At 37.1% G+C, this 25,856-nt stretch overlaps 1 protein-coding gene across 5 annotated transcripts in view; it reads left to right on the forward strand.

Annotated features, from left to right (window-relative positions):
* Positions 1-25,856, forward strand: part of asap1b (ArfGAP with SH3 domain, ankyrin repeat and PH domain 1b) — a 113,237-nt gene that overhangs the window by 78,717 nt on the left and 8,664 nt on the right. For 3 of the 5 annotated variants that reach the window (XM_067377226.1, XM_067377228.1, XM_067377231.1), the window contains 10 exons: positions 399-562; positions 7,889-8,022; positions 9,777-9,868; positions 10,071-10,257; positions 17,670-17,755; positions 19,522-19,637; positions 20,178-20,245; positions 20,417-20,524; positions 22,355-22,580; positions 25,782-25,850. In XM_067377226.1, the coding sequence (XP_067233327.1) occupies positions 399-562; positions 7,889-8,022; positions 9,777-9,868; positions 10,071-10,257; positions 17,670-17,755; positions 19,522-19,637; positions 20,178-20,245; positions 20,417-20,524; positions 22,355-22,580; positions 25,782-25,850 (1,250 nt within the window). The remainder of the gene's footprint in view (positions 1-398; positions 563-7,888; positions 8,023-9,776; positions 9,869-10,070; positions 10,258-17,669; positions 17,756-19,521; positions 19,638-20,177; positions 20,246-20,416; positions 20,525-22,354; positions 22,581-25,781; positions 25,851-25,856) is intronic. The other 2 variants (XM_067377227.1, XM_067377229.1) reach the window with 1 other exon arrangement.

The following is a 25,856-nucleotide window of genomic DNA, read 5'->3' on the forward strand; positions in this document are numbered from 1 at the left end:
GCTTAAATGTTGGTTCAGGATGTAGCTATTGTTTGAGGTGAAACACTGTCTGGTTGGCGGACTGGTATGTCAGCATCATGCAGTAGAGTGTTTTAAGACGGGTTGTCAAATTATAAATAGTCCATCTTTTGCTATGCAGCAAATCAGTGTCAGTTTTAAAACAATGGACCAATCATAGATGGAGAGGGGAAAACAAGCAACTTAAGCTTAGAGGGTTTACAGTAGAAACTGTACAATTACCATGCAATCATAACAATTTACTTAGCTAATACATGTTTCTGGTTGCATGTTATTCAAAGAAAATGTTTTTGTGCTCTTCAGTTTATTTGGTTGTCGTAAAACTACATAAAGAAGAATGTTTCTTATGGTATTATGTTAATGTGTTTCTGCTTCTACAGATGGATCTCGGTGTTAACTAACAGTAAGGAGGAGGCACTTAACATGGCCTTCAGAGGAGAGCAGGGTGGAGGAGATGATGGGCTGGAAGACCTCACTAAAGCCATTATAGATGATGTGCTGCGCATGCCTGGAAATGAAGTGTGCTGTGATTGTGGTGCTCCAGGTACAGATGCTGTGTGTTGCACTTTCTGTTTCTGTGAGCCATCCCGTCTCATGTTTTGTGAAGTGATTCCCTCAAAACTAATAAAGTGTCTTGAGTTTTTAAATAGATTTATTTTTCAGTGAGTTGCACTGTACCCGCTAAATTGCCCTTGCAAAATCCTTAAATCCTCACAGATCTCTCTCTCTATCAGTCTATCTATCTATTTGTCTTTCTGTCAAGGTTTCTCTGCCTCCTTTCACCCTCTCCTCTCAGTCTCTTCTCCACTCGTGTTCTGCCAGCAATCTGTCTCTTTTTTTTTTGTAATCCCCATTTCTGTTTGTTTCACTCCATTACCAGTGAAATCAGTCTGTCTTTCTCATGATGAAGCAGCAGTGTGAGGATCAGGCAGTCAGGACAGACGAACGCTGTTACATCACTCTCTTATGTAATTGGCTCATGCTGTGCTGAAAGTTCTGAGAGGGTGGCTGCTGCTCCAGGGATTATTTGAGCCCTTTTCACGTTCTTTGTTTTCTCTCTCTACAAGAGGATGTGGCCCAGGAAAGGGTCATGGGGCTTTTATACTTGATTTAATTTGTTGTAACATAGATAAATCAATAATTCATTCATAAAAATGGGAATTCTGTGCTTATACTTATAAATAGGGATGCACCGATACTGATACCAAGCTTATGTACTTGTACTCGTACTCGTAAAAATACCCCCGACACCAAAGTCCGATACCTCACGTGACGTAACTGACAGAATTTTCTGTGCACAGAGGCACAGACGGCAGCAGCAGGAATAATGTCAGCCTCAGAGATGTGGAAATACTTCAAAATGAATGATGACAACACACACATTGCGAACTGCATGCTTTCAATCACAATTCCTTATCGATTAGTGAAGGCGGGATAGGCGGAATCACGCTGAATGACACAGACCAGAAGCGTGCTCTCTCTCTCGCACGTGCTCTCTTTCTTGCACGTGATCCAAGTTCTCTTGGACAGCACACGATTGGTTCTCCTTGCACCTGAATGGTCAAATGCACACATAGTTGTAAAAATGTCCATCATTTGGAGTATCTCACATAAATAAAGGCGGTTATGGCTTAAGTGGACGTAAACATTTGGGTGAAAACAGGATATGTGTCAGTATCCGTGGTTTCGGTCTTAAAGGGACCGTAGCCTATAATTGTCATTGAAGTTAATAAAACAACAAAATATGTTAAATAAATGAATAAATGGTAAATAAACCTACTGTATCTGAAAAAACAAGTTTATTTAATTTGTATCTCTATAGTATTTGTTGTATTGTTTTGTAATTTGTTTGTAAATTTCTTTTTATATAACAACAATTATATATATTGGTAATTATGCCCTTTGAAGGTTATTGGACACTGAAATTTTTGTTCTTTAAGTTTGTGACAAGCACATAAAAATTATTACTTTTTTCATTACAGTAATAATAAAGAAGCTGTCCTACATTCATTAGTCTCACTGTGTTGTGCTTGGAAAACTGAAACATCACCAAAAAAAAGAGAGAGAGAGAGAGAGAGAGAGAGAGAGAAATTAACTTAAAAAATGGTATCGGTGAATCCCTACTTATAAATATGTTTTAATTAGGGGTGTAACGATATGCTCAGGTCATGATATGGTATGTATCTCGATACTGAGTTCACGATACAATACGTATCACGATATTTTGAACAAAATGAAACTGAAATTCAAATAAGATTTATTGAAAAACATTAACAAATTTCAATAATTTTCCTTGTGGTACATACAAGATCACATTTCAAGGTTTAATAAAAAACCTTCTGTATTCAAATTAACAGCTGAATAGGTCTGTCTGTCACTGAAAATTTTTTTTAAAATTTACATGAACTTAGAATTAAGTATCCTAAGGGACAATTCACACATCGCGTTTAAAAACGCGTGGAAGGTGCGGCCTTCTTTCCAAAGCGCTTGCGCTCCCATGGTGTCAGTCGTTGCTATGCAACCATGAACTGCGCTCTCCAAGAGGAGTAGGAAGGAAGTTTCAGCAAAGGATAAATTGATTTCTAGCCCTTGCATTACCTTTATTACTAGATATATTTATGGAGATAAGATATAAAAACCACCCTGTACAGCTATGATCAGCTGAGATTTTGATGTTTTATTAGAGAAAGGCCGAAGCTGATCGGTTGGTTCTTGTCACATGACCTGTGGTGCGCTTGTGGCATTCTGAAAAGTTGAGAATTTTTCATTTCGATGCGCCTGAAAAACGCAACTGCGCTGCTTCCATTATGTCGCGCGACATTTGAAATAACTGACTTGCACACGGAAAAGATGCGAACGGTCCCTAAGACAGAACTTCTTAAAGCAAAGCATCGCAAGCATCTTTTGCTTTTCTGTGAGCTCAGCTGTTGCTGTGGCCCTGCGGTGAAAGAAAGCCACAACTTTCTCACGCGACCAAGCAAGAGACTGACGCAAGAAACGTTTAAACCTGCTTGCAAGATTCGATGTGTGCGTGAAACACTTACTGAACTAGAGAGCTGATTGAGACACACCCTTAATATGCGGTGACATCCCGGCTTCTCTCACTGCCACCTCCATGTTGCAGAGTAGATCACGTCGGCAGCTCAACCATCAAGATTAGACTGCCGTCATATCGGAAAAAGTATCACCATCACTCTACGATTCATATCGTAACATTTTTGCATCGCAGAATATCGTACTGCGATATATCGTTACACCCTTAGTTTTAATACATTGTCAGGGTTATCAACGAAAAGATTTTTGATGCTATCCTGTTAGTAGACCATCACTACCGAATAGTGTCAGTATAAAGGCCTGTTCACACCAAGGACAATAACTATAAGACTGACTATAACTAATGAAAAAAAGAAAAGATACAGAGGAACAATATAATTGGAATCGCTTCCATAGCATTTTTTTTCCAGCTGATGGATTTTTATAACATTAACAGCCATTTAGAATCAAACCGACTTTAAAGAACTCGAGGTTTTAAAGCAGCAGACAACATAACAGCGTTCTTGATGTGATCGGCCTTAGTTCATTGTACATATAAAGCCTCTTCAGTTCTAAGAACAGTAAAAAATGGTTCCAGTTATATTTTCACTTGAGCTTGGTTCGGCACAGCACAATTACAAACCGTTCACACCCCTGGAGTTTTCAGCACAGTTAGCTGAACTGTGATGGTAGAATGAGTGTAGGGACGTCGCCACTCAGGATTGGTCATTTGTCTGTTGCCTGGCTAACAGTGGCCAAGCGCACTATTTAAAGGAATAGTTCACCCAAAACTGAAATCTGAGAGCTTTCTGTCCCTCCAAAGACAGGTATACAACTACCAATTTGACGCTTCAAAAAGTTAAGAGGTCGTAAAACTAATCCATATGAAATTGAGCGGTTTAGTCCAAATTTTCTGAAGAGACATGATCACTTTATATGATCTGTTCATCAAATAAAGCGATTGTTTCTCTTCAGTGGGAAAGGAAAGCTCTCATATTTCATCGAAAAGATCTTCATTTGTGTTCCAAAGATGAATGAAAGTCTTACAAGTTTGAAACGACATGAGGGTGAGTAATTAATGATAGAATTTTCATTTTTGGGTAAACTATCCCTTTAAGCGAAGTAAACACAAGTTAATCATAGAAATATTCGATCGTCCTCCATAACGTGGTTGCTATTTAGATCTCATACCATCTGTAAACGCCTTCGTTGCCAAGGAAACGACAGATGCATTTCTATTACGTTCCAAAGAGCTCCGTTATCAGCCCCGCATTGGAAAATGAAGCCATATCCGTACCGGCTGGGCCTGATCAGCATGGAATGGAATGGATAAGCATCGAGAGAGATTTGGCCGAACGGTGGAAAAATGGCTTAAGATACTGTATAATCCCATAGGTGGAATATAGATGTGAGTTGTGCATGTTGTACTACTATGCGGTTGTTGGGTGTTTGGTAGCCTGTTATGTTCCTTTGTGGTTGCTGTTTTGGTTGTTCTGGGTTTTTTAGTTGTTAGCATGTTGCTTCATTACTGTGAGGTTGCTAAGGTGTTTTGGGTGGTAACACATTACCAAATGTATATATAGTTGCTAAGGTATACTGCGTTGTTGTTAGCATGTTGCTCTGTTCCTATGCAGTTCCTAACGTGTTCTGATGGGAGTATACCTACAAGGGTTGGACAATGAAACTGAAGCCAATATAGAGGTTTTACGCGGCCTGGTGGCCAATCTTCACTGACTTTACATTCCATCAGTAAGAGCAGAGTGTGAAGGTTGAATTAGCAGAGCAAAACCACAGCTGTACATAAAATCCACCCAACAAAATGAGAGAGGCACATCACTGCCAAGGACTACCGAAACATTCTGGAGGACCATGTTCACCTAATGGTTCAAATATTGTACCCTGAAGGCGATGTCGTGCATCAGCATGATAATGCACCAATACACACAGCAAAACTGGTGACAGAGTGGTTTGATGACCATGAAAGTGAAGTTGAACATCTCCCATGGCCTGCACAGTCACCAGAAATTATATTTTTTATATATTATTTTTTATACTATTTTTTAGCCACTTTGGGGTATTTTGGAGGAGCAAGTCAGAAGATGTTTTCCTCCACCAGCATCACATAGTGACCTGGCCACTGTTCTGGAAGAGGAATGACTCAAAATCCCTTCGGCCAGTGTGAAAGACTATGTATCTGTCATTTCCAAGATAAATCAATGCTGTATTGGCCACAAAAGGAGGCCCTACATAATAATAAATTATTGTGGTCTAAAACCAGGTGTTTCAGTTTCATTGTCCAACCCATGTATGTTCCCAGGGTCCTATATTCCCCAGATTTATATGGCATATAATGAACACATGAAAAAGCATCCTACTGTATGTTCTCAGGGTCCTATGTGTCTACACCATTTCAATTTTCCTGGGTCAAAAATGGTCATAAAACAAAATGCTTATAACCATTTTATATTTAAAAGTCTGAAAATTTCTATGTAAAAATTCACAGAGTGACTGATTTGAAAAGTAATAAAATGAACAACAAAATAAAAACATTACACATTACAATTAGGTCAGTCATGTCTCATTTACACCAAGATTTAATGCACAGATCATTTGACATATAGTATCATATTGTTTAGAATGAAAATATACATTGAATACAGAAAGTGAGCAAAGATCACTGCCTATATAATCACTGAAGCTGTTAATTGCTCCATTTAAATGCGAGGTACAGAGAGAATCGGTACTGCAGAACGGCAGGTATTATCACATTAAATGATCAAATACATTTTTGGTGGGACAATGATTCATTTTGGCAGCCGCCAAAATATTTTCAATGCAGGAAAAACCCTGACATGAAGTGAATCCTTTAAAAGGTCAGAACTCAGCCCTAACCCTAACCTAAGGAAGCTATGACTTTTTGTGATTCCTTTACTCCAACCATTTGTTAAGTTCCCTCCCCTCAAATCTAGGCCTATTATATTGAGAGCCAGGCCCAGTGCCACGAGGGGGCAAAAGGGGGTGTTACCCCCTCAGATCTGATTTGTGCCCCTCAGTTTCAATTTGTCCCCCCTTCACCCCTGAAATGCGATCGATTTTAACCCTTTAACGTGTGCGATCACACTGTTGTGATTAGAACGTTAAGTGTGTCACTGCTAAATTCAAACCTGCTTTCGCGCTGCTGGCGCTGAGTTAGAGATGGACACGCTCAGTGCTTTTCATTTTTCACAACTATTCAGTGTTTTCAACCACATAATGTTTATTTGAGGTTTCAGACATTTAAATAGACATTTAAATGAAGTACTAGGCTATATATAAAAAAGATATGTATAGTTTGTTAAATGCAAATTCCATATACTGATATAGAAGCTACAATAATCATTTCAATTATAATTTGACAAAGTTTTTTGTTCATATCAGATACATTATGAAACAATAAAGTTTACTCTCTTCTCCCAGTTTACCAGCCACTTACGTTTATGTATTTCGGGAAAAATTGATGAATGTACGTGATGTAAATCTGACAGATCCTCTGTTTTAACTAACATCATCATAGGATTTAAGAATGCCTCTATTGAGAGCCAGTGCATTGTGTGCTTAATAAAAACAGGAAACATAGGACCCTGGGAACATAGGACCCTTTTTGACATGTTCTTTATGTGCCGTATAAATCTGGGGAACAAGGTTTTTAGAACATTGCCATGTTCCTATATATTGTATAGGTGGGTTTTTAGCATGTTGTTACATTGCTATACAGTTGCAAAGGTGTTCTGGGTGGTTATTAAGAAATTGTTCTTTTGCTATTTCTTAGGTTCTCTGGGTGGTTTTTAGCACATTGATTTATTGCTATGCAGTTGCCAAGGTATGTTGGGTGGCTGTTAGCGCATTGCTACATTGCTCTGCAGTTGTTCCGGTGTTACTGGTTGTTATTTTATGCACTTGCTGTATTAAAAAATATAAGTGAGATAATTGAATGTATCATTCATGTCTGTAAACAATGTGGGATGAGTTACAGCTTCAAGTGACACCATGACTGTAATAGTCTTATAGACCTGTGTTGAGCTGTTGTTCAGCCCCTCAGCTGAGAGCTGAACAGTCTAATCTGTGTCAAGTAACATGACTTCTTACACAGTGATTCATCTGTTTGAACACAGGTTTGATTAACTAATCACTTCTAAAACAGTGACATGAATGAATGCATTTGATGCTGATATTGATTGTTTCAGAGATAAAATGAAAGAAATAAAGAATGAGTACATCCGGGATTTACTGAACATGCAGAGAGTGCTGCTGAAGAAAACCTGCATCTATATTTAGCTGATGTGTTTATGCGTGTCCTCTTATCTTTGTCGTCCTGTCACTGGTTCTACTCAGGGGACGTCACTGGCGCTCATGGAGCCACATACACACACACACCTGTGTCAACACTGAAAAGCGGACAAATCATTTCTCATACATTGATAACACTGATAACATGCCACTCTGAAATAAATTCCTTCAATATTTACCATGTTCTAGAACAGTGTTTCTCAACTCTAGTCCTCAGGACCCACCTCCCAGAATTCATTAAATGTCTTTCTATTCAACACAATAAGAAGCTGATGAGCTGAATCAGGTGTTTTAATTAGTGAGTCATCTAAAACATTCCAGTAGCCGGGTGCCAGGGTTGCCAGGCCTGTTCTAGAACATTAAATAATGAGTGCAACGAGGACCCCTTGTGGTAAAGAATTTTAAAAAATGTAAAATTTAGCATAAAATGTGTTGGTTGCGTTTGCTTGTCTCTTAATTTTTAATGTTTGTTTATTTATTTATTTATTATTATTTTTTTTTATGTTCTCAGATCCCAAATGGTTGTCAACTAACCTCGGAATCCTGACATGCATCGAATGCTCAGGCATCCACCGGGAGATGGGTGTTCACATCTCACGCATCCAGTCTATGGAGCTTGACAAACTGGGAACCTCTGAACTCTTGGTGTGTTCGTTGGTGCAAACATTTTCTTTTCCAAAAACAGTATAGTGGGGGCTTAAACAGGGGATCCCAAAGGAGTCTGTGGAGGTACTGCAGGGGATCTGAAAATTGTTTATTCTCAAACTAATTTTTATGACAAAATTCAAAAATACATTTAAAAAATACCACTTTAATACTTTAACCAAAGATAAAATTCAGCGACTGTAAATGTTTCAATGTCCCTCCTACATTAATATGTTTCAAGTAAAATTAAAATTGTATGTGCAAAGCATATGACTCTTTACCATGGTAGTTATCATTAACTAAAACTTAGAAAACTTAAAAAATCAAAACATTTTTGTTAAAGGTACAATTTGTAAATTTTTTGCAGTAAAATATCCAAAAACCACTAGGCTAGTGTTATATATTTTGTCCAGCTGATTACTAACAATATCTCTAATGTTTTCAACTACTTGTAAATCATGAGAAAATTCCCATTCTAAACAGTGACACGGGGCAGTGCAGTCGCCTGTCAATGACGCAGTTACCTTTGTTACCGCCTTTACTGACGTAGAAACCACATGACAACAGTGCCGTGGACAAATGCGGAAGTAGAGTCTAGCGTCCAGCAAACCACTAGCTTGCTTCAAGCAGTTCCTTATTTACTTCTTGCACGTTTTATGGTGGATTGTGTTAATTATTTATGGAACATAATTACTGTTTACCATCTGCCGCTGGTTCTGTCGACAAGGACAGCTCCCGTAAACTCATGACCGGAAAAGCGGAAGCGGCGCCGGCGACTGTGTCATAATAAAAGTCCCGCTGCTCGTGAGGCGTGTGTTGATCAATCGCTCCAGCTCCTCGTTCAGCTCCCACAACACTCGGTCCTGCTCTGCTTCATACTACAGTAACGTTAATAATCGCATCCACGAACATGAGTTCTTCCAGACTCCAATCCCTATTCTTTTGCACCGTCCGTTGAGATGGAGACCACATGTCCCAAGTTTCCACTCTAAAACTTTACGTCATCAAACTACGCCTTTGTTTTGAATAGGCTTCTAGCGACCTCTAGCGGAAAAAAATATCACAAATTGTACCTTTAATTAAAATAAAGTTGAAAAATATAAATATTGCATGAAGAAAAAATTTAATTAGAAACTGAAATAAGTTCAATTTGAAGCACTAAAATTACTAACTTAATATAAATAAAAACTAAAACTGAAATAAAAATAAATTAAATAGAAAATTGATAAAAATGACTAAAGCACATTACTAAAATTGTGACTAAAGTCAATATTAAAACTGAATTCAAAATAGCAATTAAGTATATAAATAATACTAAAATAACACTGCTGTATAAATCAATGATTATTTAATTTTTTTTTGGGCTATGTAAGCAGCATCATAACCAAGGGTAAATGCATTTTTATGATATATATATATATATATATATATATATATATATATATATATATATATATATATATATATATATATATATATATATATATATATATATATATATATATATATATATTATCACACATGACATGTTATTATAGGCCAAGCTTAGCACTCTGTTTTATACAGTATCTAACAAAAATGATCCTTGGCCTGATAAAAGACCGCTTTAGTATAGCAATTAAATCATATTTCATATAAAATATTTGGGTTCAGTGCATCAGTCCCATGACAATCTACATATTTCATAATGAATATTTAAATTAATGTGTTCATTTATTCATCTTTCATTTTGTTTTCTTCTTTTTTGCTTTCAGCTGGCCAAGAATGTGGGGAACAGTAGTTTTAATGAAATAATGGAGGGAAATCTTACTTGCCCCTCTCCTAAACCCACTCCTGCTAGTGACATGTAAGTATGCCTGGCAAATGTGCTGAACAATGACATTGACAAAATGCATGGAAAAGTTTTTTTTTTTTTTTTTAATACTTAGATTAAATTTAGTTGTTATATTTGATGTAAATTACCATTTGTTTTGTGTAGTTGCAGTTTCTTCAACATTTTTTAATATTTAAGATATTAATGTTAAATAATGTTTTCATGTTGATTCTAGGACTGTTCGTAAGGAGTTCATTAATGCTAAGTATGTAGATCACAAGTTTGCAAGAAAAACCTGCAGCTCAGCTGCAGCCAAGATGAGTGAGTTGTTTGAAGCCGTCAGGTCACATGACCTGCTAGGTCTGATCCAAGTGTATGCTGAGGGGGTGGAGCTTATGGAACCACTACCTGAAGGAGGACAGGTGAGTGACAGCATCTGAGATCAAATCTATCATTGACATGTAGGCAATTTTTCCATTTACTGGTTAAAAAATGAATTAAGTGGCCCCTGAAATTATTTATTACAGGGATAGTTCACCCAAAAATGAAATTTTTGTCATTATTTACTCCCCCTCAAGTTGTTCCAAACCTGTATGAATTTCTTTGTTCTGTTTTACACATAGGAAGATATTTGGAAGAATGTTTGTAACTAAACAGATCTTGCCGCCCATTGACTACCATAGTAGGGCGAGATCTGCTAGGTTACAAACATTCTTCCAAATATCTTCCTTTGTGTACAGCAGAACAAAATAAATTTATACAGGTTTGGAACAATTTGAGGGGGAGTAAATAAAGACAGAATTTTCATTTTTGGGTGAACTATCCCTTTAAAGCTTGAATCTGAAACATACTGAGGATTATAGGAGGAGATAGTAGGTCCACAGGGATAGTGTGTGACCCAAACTATCACTTGACATGATGGATGACCCATTCACATCAGAGCCTTTGATGAGCACACATTTTGAGGTCTGGTGCATATCAGAAAGCAGACACTCTGGACGTGACTTGAATTTTCTGCCTTGATCTTCTCGCCAGCTTTCTACACTGAGAGACCATTCGTTCCTTCAGCTGATGACTTTGATAGTGCTGCTGCTGATTTTGATATGAACAGCTGTTCCTTAGTGGGTGCAGTCGCAAAAACATTCTCAATCTAAAATGATCTATGCTTTGCTTTTTATTATGTAGCCTCTGGCCAGGGTATCAGATGATTTTTGGTTTATTTTTGTTCATCAAACATAAAGCAGTGTCCATATCCATGTCAGAGACCCTATCATATATACACTGCATTCCAAATTATTATGCAATTGACATATCAATGAGATTTCAGTACAATAAACATTCAGATTTTAGTTTTTCTAAGAAAATGTTTGTTTGTTTATTTATCCATGTCTTTTTAGATAACTGGTATCAATCCCAGACAAAATAATTTGCCAGATCTATGGAAACCCTACTTAGAGGTTGTTCCACATTATTAAGCAAGTCACAGTTCTCATGCAATATGGGGAGGAAGAAAGATCTTTCTGAAGATGAAAAGCATGAAATGGTGCAATGTTGTGCAAAAGGCATGAAAACAACTAATATTGTATGGAACTTAATGGAGATTATCAAATTATCATAAGATTTGTGAGTGATTTAGAGCACAGCAGAACTCGGCCAGATAAAGGCTTTTTAATGAAAGTTCCTGTCAAAAAATGTATTGTATTAAAAGGGCAGCTATAAAAAAAGCCAGTGTTGAGCAGCAAACAGGTATTTGAAGCTGCTGGTGTCTCTGGATTCTTGAGATCCTCACCATGCAGGCTGGCAGTTGTGCGTAAAGATGCATTTTAGACACCATTAACCAAACCTCACAAAGAGAAACATTTACAGTGGGTGTACAAATACATTTTCAAACAGTTTTATTGCTGTGGTGTTTTTTTGCAGCATGGGATAGTGCATAGTGCATTGTATTTCAGAAGGCACTATCCTCCTTTTTATATCATAGCTGAAAATGGCCAGTTATGAACTCCACACATCTTGCAAAAGTCATTTTAATACCCTCCATCTCACTTCCCAATATTCCAGCCCAAATCATCACCCACCAGCTCCTTGCTGACGTCACAGTCTTGTTGGAACGTGGTGGCCATTCACCAACCATCCAGAAATCCATCCGTTTAGATCTTCTATTGCAGTACGGCATTAGTCAGTGAATAAAACTATTTAAAAATGAGTCTTCATGTATTTCTAAACCCACTGTAAATGTTTTTCTTTGTGAGGTTTGGTTTGGAGTGGCTGAAATGCATCTTTACACACAACTGCCAGCCTGCATGGAGAGCTTCTTGAGACTCCAGAGATACCAGCAGCTTCAAATACCTGTTTGCTGCTCAACACTGGCTTTTTTTTATAGCTGCCCTTATAATACAATTACTTTTTTTTGACAGGAACTTTCCTCAATAAGCCTTTATCTGACCGAGTTCTGCTGTGCTCTAAATCACTCACAAATCTTATGATAATTCAATAATCTCCATTCAGTTTCACTCAATATTAGTTGTTTTCATGCCTTTTGCACAACATTGCACCATTTCACGCTTTTCATTTTCAGAAAGATCTTTCTTCTTCCCCATATTGCATGAGAACTGTGACTTGCTTATTAATGTGGAACAACCTCTAAGTAGGGTTTCCATAGACCTGGCAAATTATTTTGTCTGAGATTGATACCAGTTATCTAAAAAGACATGGATAATTAAACGAACAAACATTTTCTTAGAAAAACTAAAATCTGAATGTTTATTGTACAGAAATCTTATTGATTTGTCTCTTGCATAATAATTTTGAACGCAGTGTATATATATATATATATATATATATATATATATATATATATATATATATATATATATATATATATATATATATATATATATATATATATTATATATATATATATATATATATATATATATATATATATATATATATAATATATATATATATATATATTATATATATATATATATATATATATATATATATATATATATATTATATATATATATATATATATATATATATATATATATATATATATATATATATATATATATATATATATATACACACACACACACACATATATATATATATATATATACACACACACACACACACATATATATATATATATATATATATATATATATATATATATATATATATATATATATATATATATATATATATATATATATATATATATATATATATATATATATACACATATACACATATATATATATATACACACTGCTCAAAAAAAAAATAAAGGAACTCTTTGAAAACATCAAGAAAAAATCAAGAAAAATATGATGGATATCTATACTGATATGGACTGGGTGAAAAAAATCAAAGTGAAAAAATGATGCAGCAGGCTAGTCCATTTTGCTGAAATTTAATTGCAGCAACTCAAAATGGTACTCAGTAGTTTGTATGGCCCCCACATGCTTGTATGTATGCCTGACAACATCGGGGCATGCTCCTAATGAGACGACGGATGGTGTCCAGGGGTATTTCCTCCCAGATCTGGACCAGGGCATCACTGAGGTCCTGGACAATCTGAGGTGCAACCTAGCTGTGTTGGATGGATTGAAACATAATGTCCCAGAGGTGTTCTATTGGCTTTAGGTCAGGCGAGTGTGAGGGCCATTCAGTGCTATCAGTTCCTTCATCCTCCAGGAACTGCCTGCATCCTCTCGCCACATGAGGTCGGGCATTGTCGTGCACCAGGAGGAACCCAGGACCCACTGCACCAGCGTAGGGTCTGACAATGGGTCCAAAGATTTCATCCCGATACCTAATGGCAGTCAGGGTGCCATTGTCTAGCCTGTAGAGTAGTGATGGGAAGTTTGGTTCTTTTCCACGAACCGGTTCTTTCGGACAGTTCGTTTTAATAAACCGGTTGAAAAAACGGTTCACTGGTTCTTTTACGCTCCGACGTAATGACGTCATCTATCGCGGGCCGGGATGAAAAAACACTTGTCACATTCAAATATATAAAGTCTGTAATCATAACATCAGTCAACTAAAACATAATTATAATCTGAAACGTTCCTACAATTTTTAGTTTTGCATCTAAAGCATCCAAACACACAGGCAGTGATGTGTAAATGAAGTTTTACAGTTATAAAGTGAATAAATTAGTCTTCATCAGCGCAGAAAGCACAATCCTTTTTCTAAACATAATCATTACGATTTATTTGTAATTAAATAAACTTATGTTTTGCCAGATTGGCCCCTAATTCAAGTTCTCTCATAGCATCAGTTGTCTTTACTAGTTCGGTTCAGACGCCGATTCTGTCACAGTCATTACTGTTCTTTAGCTTTAGATCACACGCGGAATCATGCATGTGCAGTATCATCAGCTCATCGGTTCTCAAATCGGACATGTCCGAGCAGCAGAGAACCAAGAAGCAGTTCTCAGTTGTGTACTGGTGATCCGAAAACCATTGCAACTGATTATTGACTCGAGAACGAGAACGGTGACCGGCCGTGTACGTTCGTTCGTGTACACCGCACATGCTCACTCAGTATATCAGCTACTCTGCTGCTCGTGCTCATCATCATCAGTTCTCTCACAGCAGGTTAAGTCAGTGTACTGTTGGAGTAACTGAATAACTAAAGGGATGTTGGTTTATTTCAAGTCAGAGGGAGTGACAGGCACGTCAAAAAGTGAGTAACTTTAGTAATTTGTGGATTAGTGTTTGCTTACTTGAGATGCAAACTGTTTTGAACAATTCAGTCCGATTTGGTGAACTGGTTCGCTAAAAAAAAGAACCGGTTCAAAAGACTGATTCGTTCGCGAAGCGGACATCACTACTGTAGAGGTCTGTGTGTCCTTCCATGGATATGCCTCCCCATCACTGACCCCCCCACAATGTTACAGGCAGCATAATGTTCTCCATGGCTTCTCCAGACATTTTCACGTCTGTCACATGTGCTCAGAGTGAACCTGCTCTCATCTGTGAAAAGCACAGGGTGCCAGTGGCGGACCTGCCAATTCTGGTGTTCAATGGCAAATGCCAATCGAGCTCCACGGTGCCAGGCAGTAAGCACAGGGCCCACTAGAGGACGTCGGGCCCTCAGGCCACCCTCATGAAGACTGTTTCTGATTGTTTGGTCAGAGACATTCATACCAGTGGCCTGCTGGAGGTCATTTTGTAGGGCTCTGGCGGTGTTCATCCTGTTCCTACTTGCACAAATGAGCAGATACCGGTCCTGCTGATGGATTAAGGACCTTCTTACAGCCCTGTCCAGCTCTCCTAGAGTAACTGCCTGTCTCCTGGAATCTCCTCCATGCTCTTGAGACTGTGCTGGGAGACACAGCAAACCTTCTGGCAATGGAATGTTTGATGTGCCATCCTGGAGGAGTTGGACTGCCTGTGCAAACTATGTAGGGTCCAGGTATTGTCTCATGCTATCAGTAGTGACACTGACCCTAGCCAAATGCAAAACTAGTGAAAAACAGTCAGAAAAGATGAGTAGGGGAAAAATGTCAGTGGCCTCCACCTGTAAAACCATTCCTGTTTTGGGGGTCGTCTCATTGTTGCCCATCTAGTGCACCTGTTGTTAATTTCATTAACACCAAAGCAGCTGAAACTGATTAACAACCCCCTCTGCTACTTAACTGGGCTGGATTTCCCAAAACCTTCTTAACTCTACGTTGTTCTTAAATTATACCTTAAGCTGTACCTTAACGTTAATACGTGTTTCCCGAGACGTTCTTGGTTAAGTATACCTTCTGCAAGTCATACTTGCGTAAGGTTGGTCTGGACCACTCTTAGCTACACTTTATCATCGTAGAAAAAAATAAAATGCAAAGATTCACTGCTAAATTTAAATGTGCTTTAGTGCTGATCCAGAGACAGAAACGTGATCCGCGCTTGTCATGTATCACAACTATTGTGTTTTTTACCTCATCAGGTTTATTTTAGATTTCAGACATTTAAATACAAATTTGAATTAAGTAGGCTACTACATAAAAAAGACATTTATAGTTTGTTAAAATCAAATTCCATACACTGATTTCCACGGAAACTGCAACAACAACCCTTTCAATTATATAATTTGACGAAGTGTTTTATTCATATCAGATACACATTGTGTATGAAACAAAGTTTATTCTATTCTCCCAGTTCACCGGCCACATACTTTTATGTATTTCGGGGAAGATTCCCTGATTTCTTGCATAATGCAGTTAAGCAGCCCCTGTATAGAGTGAATTATTGATTCTCGAGAGCCATCAATATCAACCAATTCAGCACTGCCACCATGGACAGCACCTTACGTCGCACTTAAGAAGTTATACCTTAAGCAACCTCCTGAGGGATAGTTTGGGGAACACACCTAGGTTAAGGTCTTTAGAGTCTTCGTAGTGCGCTAAGAGACAGCGTTATCGGGAAATCCAGCCCTTAGCAGATCAATATCCCAGGAGTTTACTGACTTGATGATATTCTCTGGTTAAAAAGTGTTCATATATATATATATATATATATATATATATATATATAATATAGGGCTGCATGATATATCGCATGAGATTGTCACGCGCATTTCGTCAGTAAAGCCGGTTCCCTGATTACCGTTAAATCTCCATCACCTGCTTTCAAATGGAGCGGCATTTAATAGACAGAGCCGTAGATCACTGAAAAGCCACGCAATATCGCGTTCATTATCGAAGGCGATTCATCTGCGATATGAACGCGATATTGCGTGGCTTTTCATTGAACTACGGCTCTGTCTATTAAATGCCGCTGCATTTGAAAGCAGGTGATGGAGATTTAGCGGTAATCAGGGAACCGGCTTTATTGATGAATTGCGCGTGACAATCTCATGCGATATATCGTGCAGCCCTAATATAATATATAATATATTATATATATATTATATATATATATATATATATATATATATATATATATATATATATATATATATATATATATATATATATATATATATATATATATATATATATATATATAAAATATATACTTAAGCTTACCAAGGCTGCATTATGCATTCTTAGATGAATAGAAAATTCAAAAGAGCAGCATTTATTTGAAAAATATAAATTATTTGTAACATTATAGTCTTTACTGTCACTTATTACCAGTTTAATGCATCTTTGCTGAATAAAAGTATTAATTACCAGTTATCACCCTTCTTTTTTTTTTATATAACATGTACAGACAAATTGTACTATGGAGGACTAGGGGAGCCACTTAAAAATAAGAATAAATAAATAAAAATAAAGAAAGCGATTTTTTTTAAATTAAATTTAAAAGTTGAATAAAAATGGTTCACACATCTTTTTAAACATAAACTAAATGAGCAGTTTTAAAGCTGCAGTATGCATTTTTGGCCCTCTAGTGATTAATAAACAGAACTTCATGCGTCTTGTGGAAGAACATTGTAGCCAGAGCTACTTTTCTCTGTGTATGTCTATGGCGAGTTACGCAGTTACTATGATACTCCTACCAGTCCGGTCTAAAATAGTTTGAATATAAACACTTATTATAAGTGTACCATAATGATTCAGGGTAAGACAAAAACACGGTTTGGAAAATGGATTCATGTAATACATTCTCATTATATAATTTTTGTAAATTTTGAACACAAAAAAAGTTACGGACAGCAGCTTTAAATAATACATTGATAGATTTCATTATTTTAATTTTTTTATTTGTTATGCTAAAAAAATCCTTCATATTTTATGCAATAAGAACAGGACTATTATTACAAAAATAAAAAGGGTTAACAAGTGCTTAATGAGTATTGTTTTATTTGTGCTTCTATTTAATAGGAAGGAGGAGAGACTGCATTGCACTTCGCCGTGAGGACAGCTGACCACACCTCGCTGCACCTGGTCGACTTCCTCGTCCAGAACAGGTACTGAACACCTGCTTATGATAACAAAAAACTGGGAGGATACACTCCTGGGCATGCTTTGATTTTAAATTTTCTGTATTTTGCAGTGAATGATCCTCGGTATTCATTTTCTTCGCTTGTGTCCTCAGCTGTCAGGCAGTCACCTCTTGTTTTGTTCCATCACTGTTATCATGAAGAGCTTGATGGTTAACCAGGATGTGTTTTTAATGTGTTTTTCCTTAGGGTGGCAGGTGTTCATGTACAAGCTCCAGAACTTTTGAAGGGATTATTATGCAGAAAATAGAGTAATTTAAGTTCAGCTTTAGCTCATTTTGCTCTCTGCTGTCTGGATTAAAGTTACATAACAACTTTAGAAGATCAAGTCATGCCTGACCCAGAACTATACTTGGCTCACATCCTAGTAAATAATCATAATTTGATTTTCCTGGAACTGGAACACTGAAACTATTCCAGGTTTACACTGAAGGTTGATTTAAGAGAAATATGACAGCAGAAGGGAAATAAATCCAACCCAGACAACTGGGTTTGTATTATTTCCTTGGACGGCATGGCTCCATTCATGCCCCAACTCCACTTCAAGTTTTCCAATCCCTCTCTTCACTCGCATCCTGATCACATTTGGGAGATACCCTGCCCAAGTTAGTTCCATTGCTAAATTTTCACAGGGTTATTTTAATATTCAGTGAAATCATGTAATTGTAATCATGCAATTTCCAAACAGTTGCAAGGTTGATTATTTGATGATATGATATTATAATAAAAATTCTGTCATTTACTCATCATCAGGTTGTTCTAAACCTAAATGAGTTTCTTTGTTCTGTTGAACACAAAAGAAGATGTTTTGAAGAATGTTGTTAACCAGATGTAGTTGTTGGCAAAAAAAAAACAAAACAAATAAAAAATACTATGCAAGTCAATAACGTAATATCCTGAATGATACATAATTTCAAATGATCTGAGTCTTATGTCGTAATGTAATCACTGCAGAAAATGTTCAGGTGAAACTTGATTCTAGAACAGAGAAATATATATGTAAAATTGTTCTCACAGAGCAGGAATATACTGGTGTAGATGTGTGGCCTAGCCTCTGTTTCTCACTTTCTCTGTAGTCACACTAGGTAAGCCGAACTAGGTCATTCACTTGCTCTTTCTCTATGTGTGCTGTTTAGTCACTGCTAACCCAAATTCATGTAGATTACAAAGGTGTGAAGCAGCTCATTAAGAGTGAAAATGTTTTAATGTCACAGCCTCAAGGAAAGATTTGGGTTACACTTTATTTCGATGGTCCACTTTAGACATTCTGTTGTCTGTAAGTAATGTTGCACCTACATGTCAAATAACTATCATTAGAGTGTTCGTTAGTTGAGTATTAGTAGACTGGTAGGGTTAGTAGAATAAGTTGACATGTACTTGTAAAGTGACTTATTGTGTGTATAATGTCTGATGGAGGACCATCACAATAAAGTGTTTGCAGATATTAAGCAGACAGTCTACTAATACTCTAATGAGAGTTAGTAGGTGCAACGTTACTTATAGTCAACAGAATGTCTAAAGGGGAACATCAAAATAAAGTGATAGTGTTACCAAGATTTGAATTGCTCAGATGATTTTGTTAGTGTGTTCAGAGTTTTGCACCTAAATTGATTTTAATAGATTTATGTAGGACGTTTTGAGTTCTAACATGTACAGTGTGTTTTTATAGTACAATAAACTCTCATATGTCATAAGATCAAGGAAAATTTGACTCCTCATGTCTCTGTCTCCAGTGGGAATCTGGATAAACAGACGGAGAGAGGAAACACGGCCCTGCACTATTGCTGCCTGTATGAGAAGCATGAATGCCTCAAACTACTGCTGAGAGGCAAACCAGCTACTGATATCAGTGAGTTACCCACAAACATGCTGTTTTTACCAGATTTATTTGTTCACTTTTGATTGTGCTTTCATAATATGCTTACTTATATACATAATATAATGTATTTTAGTTATCATTTTTGGTATAGATCAATATCGGACATTTAATTGCCGTAATTTCCCCAATTTTTAAATTTAGATGACCTTTTCAGTCATCTAATGCTTAATTAAAGTAAATGTTTAAAAATGCAAATAATTTAAAAGCACTGTTAAATGTAATCTTTTGCAAAACTCTCCCTATCCATTTTTTGTACTGTACATTATAATGTTGTGATGCCTAAATTCACTTGTAGCATTTAAAATAATTGATGTTATTGTTTTATTTTTGGTTTATTTAGACAAAATAGTCTAGAATTGTAATATTGGCTAGAATTTTAGTGATTTTAGCATCTGTGCATCACTACTTGCATATATATTTACTTATAAAACAAATACATACAAACTTGCATTTCATAATGATAAACATTATGCATATGTGGCCTGGTTAACTTGTGGTCTCATGTTTCAGCCAATCAGAATGGAGAAACAGCTCTGGATGTGGCCAGGCGAATGAAGATCATCCAGTGTGAGGAAGCGGTGAGTAACTTCGTGTTAAATACATTCCTTAATGTGAAAACTGTTAATGGCTCCTTAATATTGTTTTTCAAGATCAATAGGGGGTATGAGAGATGTGCTGAAGGATGCAGGGTGTAAAAATGTGGTTGTTTTTATAGATCTAACTTATGTTTGTCTGTATGTGTGCTTCAGCTGGTACAAGCCGCTGCGGGAAAATTCAATACTAAAGTCCATGTGGAATATGAATGGAATCTCAGACTGGAAGAGCTTGACGAGAGTGACGATGATCTGGATGACAAAGTAACGCATTACCATTTGATCTTAAAGGGGTGGTTCACTGTTTTTTTTCTAGGCTTGATTGTGTTTATGGGGTGCAGCTTTACATATCTTAAAGGGTTAGTTCACCCAAAGATTTTAATTATGTCATTAATGACTCACCCTCATGTCGTTCCAAACCCGTAAGACCTTTGTTCATCTTCGGAACACAGTTTAAGATATTTTAGATTTAGTCCGAGAGCTTTCTGTCCCTCCATTGAAAATGTATGTACGGTGCACTGTCCATGTCCAGAAAGGTAATAAAAACATCATCAAAGTAGTCCATGTGACATCAGTGGGTTAGTTAGAAGTTTTTGAAGCATCTAAAATACATTTTGGTCCAAAAATAACAAAAACTACGACTTTATTCAGTATTGTCTTCTCTTCCGGGTCAGTGTATATCCGCTTTCAATCCACAGTGACGCTGCTTCTTCTTCTTCTTCTACGGCGGTTGGCATCCAGCTTATTGATGCATTACCGCCCCCTTCTACTCCGGACAGTGTGGATTGAAAGCGGATATACACAGACCCGGAAGAGAAGACAATGCTGAATAAAGTCGTAGTTTTTGTTAGTTTTGGACCAAAATGTATTTTAGATGCTTCAAAAACTTCTAACTAACCCACTGATGTCACATGGACTACTTTGATGATGTTTTTATTATCTTTCTGGACATGGACAGTGCACCGTACATACATTTTCAATGGAGGGACAGAAAGCTCTCAGACTGAATTTAAAATATCTTAAACTGTGTTCCGAAGATAAACGGAGGTCTTACGGGTTTGGAACGACATGTGGGTGAGTCATTAATGACATAATTTTCATTTTTGGGTGAACTAACCCTTTAATGCTTTGTTTTTTTTTTTTTTTTATTCATATATTTTACCTTTATTCTACACAGCTGTTTTCCTGGTTCTATGAAGCCCCTCCCTCGCAATACGCAATGGACTGAGATTGGTTAGCTGGCCCTGTGTATTGTGTTCACACTGTCCGGAAACACCACGCCTCTTACCATTACGGGCAAACGTCACATGTGCTTCGGTCAATGTCCAGTGTTTAGATATGCTGTCATTTGTAAACGTTACTGCCGCCCCATAGTGTTCTGATAAAGCTTTACTGTAGCTGAATACATGACCGAGTAGAAGCATTTTTGTAAAGGTATTGTTTAATTTATAGCATGAACGAGCATGTGGGTAAACACAACATAAAAGCCGTAATGAAACAATGCTGTACACTGATAACACGCCAACACACACCAACAGAAGTTCACTGATGTGATTACATAGAAGTTTGTTGGTGTTTGTAGGCATTTGTTGGAGAAGTATGAGATAGAATTTAGCTAACTGGCTAGCGAAGCCAAACCGCGTTGGTCTTTGTTTACATCCCAGAAACTATATAACTTTATAAAAAATTAAAACATACTTACAGGTTGGGGCCCATAAACAGCAGCTTCTGCTTTTAAAGTGGGAACTGCTCCATCTTTCAGTAATAGCCTTTGTGCAAATCCAGCATTAAATTCGTGTAGATTCTGGAAGCTGTCTTCCGTAAAATGTGCAGCACATACAGCTAAATTGGCATTAAACATAAATTTTAATCATTGTTCCCAAAGTCCAGCATCCTTAGGAGGAAGACTTGCATGTACGCGACATGGCCTCGCCCACTTTTTTGCGTGTTCCCAGAGGCAGTGTTTCTGTTAATTGCAGGGTTTATGATGTCACCAACCCGGGAACAAGCTTGTTGATGAACCACCCCTTTAAAATATTTAAACCTCTGTGACGCACAGACTGAATGATTTTTCTCATTGTCTTTCATTCCCAGCCCAGTCCCATAAAGAAGGATCGTTCTCCCCGTCCACAGAGTTTCTGTCACTCGTCCAGTCTCTCTCCACATGACAAGCTCTCTCTGCCTGTTTTCATTGGCCAGCGTGATAAGCAGCGCCTCTCATACACTGCACTCACCAATCAGATGTACAGCGTTTCCACTGACTGTCCATCCTCTCCCGTTGCAGATGCCCCACCTCTGCCACCTAGGAATGCAGGCAAAGGTAATCCAGCCAATCAGATGCCACTGAACATAAAACTTGTTCTAACCAATCACATGTTCTTGTGAATTCCATAACTGTATATGTTAATTTAAATAATTACATTTATAAATTTATTAATCATACTCTCAGCTTCTGTAATTTTAGTTCAGTTTAGTTTGTAATCCTAAAACCTGAAGAAAATTTAGTATTTTCGATCAATGTGTATGGAGTTTCTAGTGGGTTTAGAGTAAGGACTTTAGTCAGCACCTTTAAAGAGAGTTTCATGTTTTGTTTTACAACTAGGTCTGGGGCGATACATCGATTCTCGATCATTACATTTGAATCTGGATTGATCCTGATATTTTCTCTCTCTAATTGATTCTGAGCTTAGTTTTAACAGCAGATGGTGCTCTAGGCTAGTTTTTAACCACACAATCTGAAACGCTCACGAAGAAGACTGCTGGACAGCGCTTGTGCTTTCGGCTGAGTCATGTAAGCAGTGCTGCCAATTTAGTGATTTTGTCACTAGATTTAGCGACTTCCCCATCCCTTTTGAGATTTTTTTTTTAAAAGCCTAGCAACAAATCTAGCAACTTCTTGGACAAACCCTATCTAGATTCCATGACTCATAGATGTTAATCTATATTAATATAGATCAGTGGACTCGCAAGTATGACGTCATGTAGCAACATTTAGCGACCAGTTTTAGCTACTTTCAGCTGAAAGCAATCGGTAAAACTGCATGTAAGTGGTTAAATAGCTCAGAATGCTTTTATGATGCAAGATACATAATTTGCTTCAAATTTTTCGAACTTTATGAATTATTATTTTTAGGTTTAAGTGGTGTGTGTGTGTTAAGGAACTGGAAGCAGGCAGTGTACAATTGTTTCTAAAGCATGTGTAGTATTGCCATCTGCTGTTTAAAAACTAAGCTCAGAATCGATTTGAGACAGAATCGCGATACATCGGAAAATAGTCTATGATGGCCCGCTAGACGTCCAGTGACAATGTTTTTTCAATCAAAAAATTGACAAAATTCTAACCTTTCATCGAAGTAAAACAATTGAAAGTGAGGGAAGCTCACATTATGAAATAAATGTTTTTCTCCAATACATATTGGCCACAATTATTGGCACCCCTAGAAATTCTTATGAGTAAATATCTCTGAAGTATATTCCCATTCATATTTACATTTTCTAGCACACCAGGGTGACTAGGAGCATGAAATTGTCCAGCCATGACTTCCTGTTCCACAGGAGTATAAACACGTGGAAACACAAAGGCCAAATTCCTGTAATCATTCATCACATGAGTAAAACCAAACAATGTAGTTCTGATGTGCAGCAAAATATTATTGAGCTATAAGAAAAAAGCTAATTATCAGGGCAATAATTAAGAAGTTCCAATCAACTAAAAATGTTACAAATCTGCCTGGAAGAGGACGTGTGTCTAAATCGTCCTAATGTGGGGTGAGAAGGAAAGTTTGAGTGGACAAAGACTTTCCAAGGATCACAGCTGGAGAATTGCAGAGATTAGTTGAGTCTTGAGTCTCAGAAAGCCTTGAAAAATTATCAAACAAGCACCTACATCCCCACAAGTTGTTTGGGAGGGTTTCAAGAAAAATCCTCTGCTCTCATCCAGAAACAATCTCCAGCATATTCAGTTGTCAGACAAGACAGGAACTTCAAATGGGACCTGGTTCTATGGTCAGATGAAACTAAAAAAAGAGCTTTTTTGGCAGCAAACCCACCAGATGGGTTTGGTGCACACATGGATAAAAAGTACCCCATGCCCACGGTTAAATATACTGCTTCCATCGGGACAGTGATCCAAAACAAACATCAAAACCAACACAAAAAATGTGTCACTGAGCACAAAATGAAGCTTCTGCCCTGACCATCCCAGTCCCCTGACCTGAACCCTAAAGAAAATGAGTGGAGTGAACTGAAGAGAAGCACCACCAACATGGAGCTGGGAATCTGAAGGATCTGGAGAGATTCTGTATGAAGGAATGGTCTCTGATATCATGTCAGGTGTTCTTCAAACTCATCAGGCATTTTAGAAGACTTAGAGCTGTTATCTTGGGAAAAGGATGTTGCAATAATTGGGTGCCAATAATTGTGGCCAACGTGAACTAGAGAAAAACATTTATTTCATAATGAGCTTTTCCCACCATTTCATTTGTTTTACTTCAATGATAGGTTAGTATTTTGTGAATTTTTTGAATGAAAGATCAAAAGGATAAACAATGCAGATTTATTTTCACAGCCGCCTTTGCTCATATTTACTAAGGGTGCCAATAATTGTGGAGGGCACTGTATACACACACTTTCAGTTTTCATTTTCATTTTACGGTCCATTTTTTAACTTTACTACTTGTTTCAATTAGTTTCCGATGCAATATTTGTAATATTTTTAATATACTGTAATATTTATTTATATTTTATTGTATTTCAGCTTTATTTCAATTACTACACAGGCAACTAATTTGTTAAGGTTTCGAAATTCATGCATTATGACTGTGTATTATATGTGTTGAACAAAACATGAAAGTAAATACTTGACTGCTCAAAGCAGCGATTGACCAATCACCATCAAGTTATCCAGAGAGCTATTTAAATGTTTTTGGTGTGTTAAAGGGATAGTTCACCCAAAAACGAAAGTCATCATTTAGGCTACTCACTCTCTCAAGTTGTCCCAAACCTATGAAGTTCTTTCTTCTGCTGAACTTAAAAGAATATATTTTGAGGAATATGGGTGACCAAACAGTTGATGGGCACCATTGACTTCCATAGCGTGGGGGAAAAATACTATGGAAGTCAATGGGGTTTGGTTACCAACATTCTTCAAAATATCTTTTTTTGTGTTCAGCAGAAGAAAGAACTCCATACAGGTTTGGAACAACCTGAGGGTGTGTAAATAATGAGAGAATTTTCATTTTTGGGTGAACTATCCCTTTAATTATTTAGAGTGTACTGAAAAGACAACAAAACTGCAACTGTAATTTCTTTCTGTGTATGTGGGGAGGAGGTGGTTAACCTGCTTTCTGATGCTTTGCACAGACTCCAGCTTTGTTTACTTTTCCATTTGATACTTTTGTTTATGGTTTGACTTTCTGATATGACATGGTATTAATCGGCAAACCTATGTAAAATGTTATCCGTATTTTTTCCATCTTTTCTTCGCTCTCTCTTTCTCTTTTTTTTCTCGTCTCTCTTACAGCTCCTCATCTGGCTTTCCTTGGCTCTCATTCCCACTATGCTACACTGGCTAGCACTCGACCATACATCAGTGACT

Source organism: Chanodichthys erythropterus, chromosome 23, assembly GCF_024489055.1.
Source record: "Chanodichthys erythropterus isolate Z2021 chromosome 23, ASM2448905v1, whole genome shotgun sequence".
Taxonomy (NCBI): domain Eukaryota; kingdom Metazoa; phylum Chordata; class Actinopteri; order Cypriniformes; family Xenocyprididae; genus Chanodichthys; species Chanodichthys erythropterus.